The sequence below is a fragment of the Limulus polyphemus genome, unplaced genomic scaffold (assembly GCF_000517525.1).
Source record: "Limulus polyphemus unplaced genomic scaffold, Limulus_polyphemus-2.1.2 Scaffold2792, whole genome shotgun sequence".
NCBI classification, from domain to species: Eukaryota; Metazoa; Arthropoda; class Merostomata; order Xiphosura; family Limulidae; genus Limulus; species Limulus polyphemus.
In genome coordinates this window covers 7,984-16,704 of record NW_013668402.1, presented here as the reverse complement: position 1 = coordinate 16,704, position 8,721 = coordinate 7,984, and the positions used below count along the sequence as shown (strand labels likewise).

At 31.7% G+C, this 8,721-nt stretch overlaps 1 protein-coding gene across 1 annotated transcript in view; it reads left to right on the top strand.

Moving 5' to 3' along the window:
• Nucleotides 1–8,721, top strand: part of LOC106467910 (kinesin-like protein KIF21A) — a 59,626-nt gene that overhangs the window by 45,009 nt on the left and 5,896 nt on the right. The window contains exons 13-18 of the mRNA XM_022396133.1: nt 2,678–2,817; nt 3,327–3,510; nt 3,748–3,912; nt 6,132–6,252; nt 6,973–7,143; nt 7,853–8,052. Coding sequence (XP_022251841.1) covers nt 2,678–2,817; nt 3,327–3,510; nt 3,748–3,912; nt 6,132–6,252; nt 6,973–7,143; nt 7,853–8,052 — 981 coding nt within the window. The remainder of the gene's footprint in view (nt 1–2,677; nt 2,818–3,326; nt 3,511–3,747; nt 3,913–6,131; nt 6,253–6,972; nt 7,144–7,852; nt 8,053–8,721) is intronic.

Genomic DNA, 8,721 nt, shown 5'->3' with positions numbered 1-8,721 from the left:
TTTCACAGAAAACTGTGGTTTGACAGGAGTAACAAGTTCACTGTTGAGGTGTAGATTTTGTTTTCACTAGTTGTTTAATTTCAGAGTAATAACAACTTCGCTGTTCAGATGTAGATTTTTGTCACCAGTTGTTTTATTTCACAGAAAACTGTGGTTTGACAGGACTAACAACTTCACTGTTGATGTGTAGATTTTGTTTTCACTAGTTGTTTAATTTCAGAGTAACAACAACTTCGCTGTTCAGATGTAGATTTTTGTCACCAGTTGTTTTATTTCACAGAAAACTGTGGTTTGACAGGAGTAACAACTTCACTGTTGATGTGTAGATTTTGTTTTCACTAGTTGTTTTATTTCAGAAAAAAAAAAGGGTCATAGAACAAGTCAAAGCATGGCAATAAATTACTGTAATAGTGTGAGCGAGGAGAATTCACAAGCATTGTAAATAATTTCAAGTATATACACATACATAATTAATTTTGCATAGTTTGTGTGTGTGTGTGTGTGTGTTTTAGCCTTTGACTAATAGTCTAAAAGAAAAAGTAACAAGTAGCTTGGTGGCTCTTTTACTAGCCTATTAACACTTGGAGCTAGGTTCTATTGAATTTGAAGCTTAACATTAAAATAAACAATGTTTGTAAAGTTTGATGAACATGCTTAATCCTGTTTTCATTGTTTCATACCCAAGTGTATATTTACATACCCAAATACTAAAACTCTTGTGTACATTAATAAATGTTTGATGATTATTTTTATAATAATTATAACAATTTCTCACAAGTATGCTTCATAAAATATTGTTTATAAAAAGAGAGAGAATGGAACTACGAGTTACCTCAGAAGGATATGGGAAAGACTACCAAAGACATTAGTTTTTGAAAATTATAAATATACAAGTTAAACACCTCAAACTTTTGTGTAATCCACCACAGAAACATTTCAGTGCTGAAACAAAACTTTATGTTTGTATTTCTACTTATAAAATGGGACTTGTACTTGTATACTTTTAGCTAAACATTCATTATATTTTGTAGAAACTAAAAGAAAACAAAAAAACCTGAAGCCAATATTTTCTGTTAGTTCTACTATATAATTATCTGTACTGGTTACACTTTCTTCCACATACGTCTGATCTAATTTGTATGTCTTGCATCTTCACATCCACCTTCTAATCTGTATGACTTGTTTCTTTACCTGCACTGTCTGATCTGTACTTATTGTTTCTTTACCTGCACTTTCTAATCTGTACATCTTGTTTGTTAACCTGCACTTTCTGATCTGTACATCTTGTTTGTTAACCTGCAGTTTCTGATCTGTACGTCTTGTTTGTTAACCTGCAGTTTCTGATCTGTACGTCTTGTTTGTTAACCTGCACTTTCTGATCTGTACGTCTTGTTTGTTTACCTGCACTGTCTGATCTGTACATCTTATTTGTTTACCTGCACTGTATGATCTCTGTCTTTCCTCATCAACTGAAGTGTCTGATTTGTACGTCTGGTTTGTTTACCTTCACAGTCTAATCTGTACATCTTGCCTGTTCACGTGCATTATCTAATCTCTACATCATGTTTCTCTTATCATATACATATATTGTTTTATTGATCACTTTTTTTCATGTTTATGTAATGTAGACTTGAAGTTAGGTAACTTAGTTTGCATTATTCTGTGTCATCTGAATTGTTTATATATTTGCCAATTGGTTTTATAATTTTTCATAGTTATTAAAGTAGTCTTTGTTTCATAGTGAAAATACCTCTGATATCCTCACTCGATGTACAGTTGTTCAAAACTGTAAAGTATAAGCATTCATATTAAGTGTTCTAAATTCTCCAAAGCTTGTTTTGAACATTGAGGTTGAATCTTTATAGCTGGTAAAAAACATGTTTTTAAATCAGTTTCACAAGTTTAGTGGAAGAAATTTTGATCTAAATTGAAAGTTTTATATTTTGTATTCCTTGAACAACTAATTCTTTGTATTTTCTCTGTGTGTTAGATGACTTAATTTTTAATCATCATTTTAACCTTCTGTGCTAAAAAGAAGGTTTATTATCAATATTTAATTTAATGTACATAAACTGTTGTGATTATATGAGTTAAATCAGTAACAAAATAAAATGAATATAAATAAATTGTAGCTCAGTGTCTTATTAAAAAGTTTGTAAAACAATAAATCAAAGCTGATAAATTAATCCTGTTACAATGTTTTTGAGGTTCTACAACAAAAGGGTCCATGTTGCACCATTTGTATGGATATATCATTAAACTGACAATTGCCCCCATTTTTATTGTTATAACAAGAAAAAAAATCTAACTTTGTGTAACATTTACATGAATAAACTGTAAAAGTATTTATTGTTGTTTGGGTGTATTGAATCTAGAATGTAAGGAAAATATCCAAACGAGTGAACATCATTTGTTGATGATTGGTCTTGTGTATTATTACTGTTAGTCAAAACAAAAAAACTACATTTATTAGACGTTTAAAAAATGTTTTTAAACTGCATGCAAATAAATGTTGTTTTATTTAATAGTTTTAACATGAACATCACTTCATCTTCGTTAATATGGGAGTAACGACTTTAAAATATTGACAGTCAGTGTGGGTTTGAATCACTACAGTTTATATAGGAAGAGATGATTCAAATTTACAAGTTTTATGTAAACATTTTCTACATTACAGAGGAAATATTAACCCTTACACTGGCAAACCTGTGCAGGGAAGAAATGCCCCACTGGTCTGTACCCATGTGGCTGAAGGTCACAGCAAAGCTGTACTGTCTGTGGTAGCCACTAACGATGTGTTATTTAGTAGTTCAAAAGGTAAGGGAAAGTACATAATGAAAAATCTTTCAAACAAGTCAATGTTCTTTAGTAAACATTTGAAATTTTGAAATTAATTTGTGATTGTTCTAGTTTAAATGATAACAGACCGTGTTGATTGTTGTAATAAAAACATATTATACTTTTATACTTTACTGAAAAATATTGGAAATGTCTATCCTTTCTACTGAGTATTTTAATGTTATTTTCCGTCATGGAATCCACACTGGTAACATAATTAGATCCAGTTTGAGTGAGTAATACTCATGTTGTAATTCAAGGAAAAAGTTCCGAGATGGAAAGCTAAGCTCCAGTGTTTAATTTTGTTAAGGACACTTTTGATTTTGTTTTGCCTGTGTAATTTTAGTGTTAAAAAAGCACTTTCTGGCAAAATGCTAAATGTTTTGATACAGTGTGAATATGTTAAAAGATGGTACTGGCAAGGCTTTTTATTAGGATACAGTAAAATTTGAGTTAACAGAGGCTTACAATAATATTGTTTTTCTCAGATCGAACAGTGAAAGTGTGGGATCTTCAAACTGGAAGAGAGATTCAAACCCTTGGTGGTCATCCAAACAACGTAAATGTAGTACGTTACTGTGAATACACTCGCTTAGCATTTAGTGTCTCCACGGCATACATTAATGTGTGGGATGTCCGAGAAAATCCCTCGCGCTGTGTCAAGACACTTTGGTTAGTAATGTTAACATAATTGAAAAAATTAGAAAGTTACTATTACTTCTAAAACTGTCAGTGAAAATATTCATTATTCAGTAGTTTTGTTTTTCAGTTTTAGAACAATAAGCCTACTTTTCAATTCTTTCAATTTTCATAACTATAGATTTTAATTTCACAGTGTAATTAAAGAACAGTGGTTTTTAACTTATTTCTATAATGTTTAGAGTGTTATTAATTTCTTCAACTCTTCAGCTCCTCTGGGTTGACAAATACTGGACCTATGCTGTTTAACACTCCATCAAGGACAATACAGTTGCCTCAAGGTGAAACACAGATCAATGATATCTTACTCAATCAGTATGGAACAGTTCTGTTTTCTGCAGCAGGCAACATAGTTCGGATCTGGGACCTGAGAATGTAAGTTTTTGTAGTACCTGACATGTTTTAGATGTTGTTTGAATACCAGTGTGGATCTGAGACTTCAATATATTGGTTTATAATACCAGTGGTGTTTTTAAAGTCTTGTTACGTCCTACTATAGTAGTGTATTGTGTGGATCTGGGACTTGAATATATTGATTTATAATACCAGTTGTGTTTTAAAAGTTTTGTTACATGCTACTATAGTAGTGTATTGTGTGTATCTGGGACTTTAAGATGTTGGTTTAATACCAGTTGTGTTTCTAAAGTCTTGTTATATGTTACTGTAGTAGTGTATTTTGTGGATCTGGTACTTGAGGATGTTGGTTTAATACCAGTTGTGTTTCTAAAATCTTGTTACATGCTACTATAGTATGGGACAGCCAAAACATCAATACTAACTGTATTGCTGAGCACTTAGAAAAGAATATGTAACACAACAAGCAGATGATATCTTATCAGATGTCAAGATCTTACCTAAATATCTTAGTTTTTAAAACTTAAAGATGAAGAATCCATTTTAACCAAGAAAAATATATCTACAATGAACAAACATAAATATAGTTTCTAGTGTAGATATGTGAACTGTATTCTTAAGATTTTAATATGTTTGAAATTTAACAAAGTGTGTTCACTTTCATAATGATTATTTTTCGACATTGTTTTGTGTATGTATTGATATAATAAGAGGAAATAATATAGATATCTGTAAACATCCAGATACAAGTACGAAGATCTATTTTATATATGTAACATAAACTATTTTTTTTAGTAGTTCACATGTTGATTTACATGTATTGTTTAACTACACTGGAGCTGAGAAATATACATTTCAGCCACAGTGAAAGAGATAATATAATCTGAATCCTTCAGATATGTGTATTAACATTCTGTTAACTGATGACAGTGTTCCATTTTATTTTTAACTAGGATAGCAAATTGTAGGTTATTGATAGCTCCTGATGAAGATGTAAAGGAAAATATTAGCCAAAAAAGATACATTCAGGAGACACAGGTTGTTATTTTATTTACATTAATAGAACTCAGGGGCATATTTAAACCTAAATGCCTAGTCAGCTTAAAAAAATGGGGCTCGGCAGGCTCTATTCGTACCATATGAACATATGGTAACATATGGGAATTTCCATTAAAACACAAAAAAAATTGAATAACCCCTGTGTTTCCTCTATACGCCAACATAGTGAAGAAACAGGACATCAACCTATACTATTAAATTTCTCTATCCTCTGCAAGTCTAATACTGACCTGGAATTATTGATCAAAGAAACCCTCCACATCAAACAGCACTCTCCAACACTGAACAACATGCAGTCTTCTTTTAGATTATACATTTTTTAATATGTTCGTATTACTGATTTTACTTTTTTTTTACGTTGTGTTTTCTTACTACAGTTTCTCCCCATGAATACTGTTTAGTGTTTTATTTGTTTAATTATCGTTATACTTAGCAACTGTTTCTACTTTGTTGTAACAAACAAGTATTAAAAGTCAAACTGAACTGCTCTGATTTTTAAGTAAATATGCTACAGATCATTTTAATAAAACTTTGATTGTAGAAAATAAAACCAAAATAATGTTACTGACATTTTCAAGTTAGTGTGTGGAAAACACAAGTTAGTCAGTTAGTTAGATGTTAGTCAGTTGAATAGTTTAGTTACATACATTAAATTTCTTATAGCCTGGTTAGCTGCAGCATAGCGGCTCATAGAACGACTCTGAATTTTTCAAGTACAAACTTTTACCTAATAGTTCTGTCATCTCTCGACCGATTTGAGATATGATTAGAATTTTTGACTCAGGTGATCAAACCCTTTTGATTGACATATTTGACCATGCCGAAGGTCTCAGATTAATTTACTCTAATTCTGCCTAAAAGAATTTCAATTTGAGATCCTGATGAGTAATAAAATGGAATTTGGTATACACGCACCCCACACTTGCTATTGCTAGTGCACAAAAATATAGCTAATAAACAGGAAAAAAGGGTCTCGTAGATTAATTTACTCTAATCCTGCTTTTGAATTTCAAGTGCTATGGCTATTGAGGATTTCCTCTCATTTCAGGTTTGGATTACTATATTGCTTGATTATTTAAATTGTTTGTATATCAGAACTGGGTGATATTGAGTTTAGCAGTGAAGAATTCCAAGGTTCTCTCTCTCTTTTTTTTTCTTAGAGCAGTTGTTTTGCCTTTTAGGTTTCACAGCATAGGCAAACTTACTGGAGGCCATCAGGCTGCAGTGATGTGTCTAGCTCTTGATTGTGTGAGAGAGGATAACAAGTTGGTTATTACTGGCTCAAAAGATCATTATATAAAGGTAGGAATACTGTTAGTAAATCATTAAAACCTTAATTATAAAACCTGTTATTTTAAAGATTATCTTCAGTTTTAGTTAAGACTGTAAATATTGGGGGCAAACAGTATAGAAAAAACTATTTCATTGATGGTGTTCAGTTTGTGTCAAATTTACTTATTAGGACTTGAGTTTTCTTAGAATATGAGTTGGACATTTTTTGTTTTAAGCACTGGAAAATTGAAGTTCTCATAATCTTAATTGAAATTAGCTAACAGAATGATGGAATGCAGTATAAGGGCATTGGATACGACTTAATTGAAGTAAGAATTAATCGTACTAGCTTTTCTACATCATGTTAATTACATGTCTCCAAATCTTATTTTTTTATCTTTCACCAGTTTGTTAGTTCTGTTTTTTTTATCAGAAAACGTGCAGATTGGTGTTAATTAATGGTTTAGTGAATTTCAGATTTCAACTTAAAATGAAATTTGACCAGAACAAGCTATTATAATTCTCTCAAAGTTCTGCTACTTATTGTGTGTAAAAACCAATAAAACATGTCTTTAAATGACATAGATGGGAATTATAAAACTAATATTTTATTGTTAAAATTGTACAAATTATTAACTTGACAAAGCATTCAGTTCTAAAGTGTTTACTCTTGTGCACCTTTGAAAATTTTGTGTCTAATTTTAAATGAACTCGGAACATCTCTCTTGAAATGGTTTTCATTGTGTACAGGTGTTTGAGGTCATAGATGGTGCCAGTGGAGTCCTGACCCCTAAACTTAATCTAGAACCTCCCCACTATGACGGAATCCAGTCCCTTGCTGTTCACGGAAAATACTTGTTTTCTGGTTCTCGGGACATGTGCATCAAGAAATGGGATCTTAGTAACCAGTGTTTGGTCCAGGTAAACATAAAACATCCTTTGTTGTCTTATATATGAAGTAAAATGGTTGTAGATAGACTAATGAATATTTCTTCTATACTTTTTAGATAGATAGATTGAAAATCATTTTTGAAACAAAAGCTATTTATACCACTAACAACAAGAAGTTTCTGCAAGAGCATTGAAAGTGGTGATAGAATTGTGCTTTGTCAGATGTTACCCCTCTTTTCTAACAAACTTTCCATTCAGAGAAACAGTTGATTTCACCATTAATTTTTTAAAGGCTTCATCTGATTTTAATAAAATCTAAATATTAAAGCAGAAATTCTTAAGCACTACCCATACTAGTTGTATCTTTTTTGAGACAAAGCTACAGTAATTGCTCTCTGCAAGCTCACCAAGTTTTACATGTAGCTAAGTAGCATGGCATTCATTAATTGAATATTTTGCATTTTGTACAGGCTAAATCAAGTGTTCTGTGTTGTACGTCATAGATAAAATCTGAAAGTACAAAGAAGTGGTTGAAAATAATTCAGGGATCAACATTACAATATTTATTGGGACCTGATGAAGGTTGTTTGACCAAAATGTTCTTTTTCCTTTTAGTACATGTAACCATTTTTAAAAACTATTTTCAGCTTTATATTATGAGGTATTAAAATGTTGTTCTTTTTGGCCAGTATTAAAAAATGTTTAATTTCTATTAAATATGTGTATTTTTTTCTTATAGTCACTGAACCAAGCCCACAAAGATTGGGTATGTGGGCTGAGCTTTTTGCCAAACAGCAACACACTGCTCAGTTGTTGTCGTGGTGGATTTATTAAACTGTGGTCTGCAGACAGGTGCCAGTTAGTAACTGAATTAAAGGCTCACAATGCACCCATTAATGCCATAACGACCAACTCCTCATTTGTCTTCACAGCATCAAAGTAAGTTAGCCTGCTCTTTAGTCATTATATTACACACCAAATAACAACTGACTCATTGTTTGTCTACACGTATCAAAGTAAGTTAACCTGCTCCCTATTTACTCTGCTACACACCAACTCATCGTTTGTCTTCATAGCATGAAAGTAAGATTTTGTTTGTTTTGAATTTTGCACAAAGCTACACGAGGGCTATCTGAGCTAGCTGTCCCTAATTTAGCAGTGTAAGACTAGAGGGAAGGCAGCTAGTCATCACCACTCACTTCCAACTCTTTTACCAATGAATAGTGGGATTGACCGTCACATTATAATGCCAACATGGCTGAAAGGGTGAGCATGTTTGGTGTGACGGGGATTGCGAGTCGAGCACCTTAAAAAAGGAAATAGAATCAAACATAGTCAAAATGATGTAAAGTAGCAATTAATTTCAATAGTGTTTAAAACTACTAATTTTCTACCAAACAATTCTTCAAAACACCTTCAATATAAATTATTTTAAATATTTTTCACATTATTAAAGTATCTTATCTCATGGATTCTCTTAGTAATAGACCATATTGATTTTGTGATATCCTTCTGCTTATTGCATAAAAAAGTTTATCAACTTCCTAAATATATACACCTGGAAAAAAGTTAAGCACCCCCAAATATTTTTCAGGATTGCTTATTGAA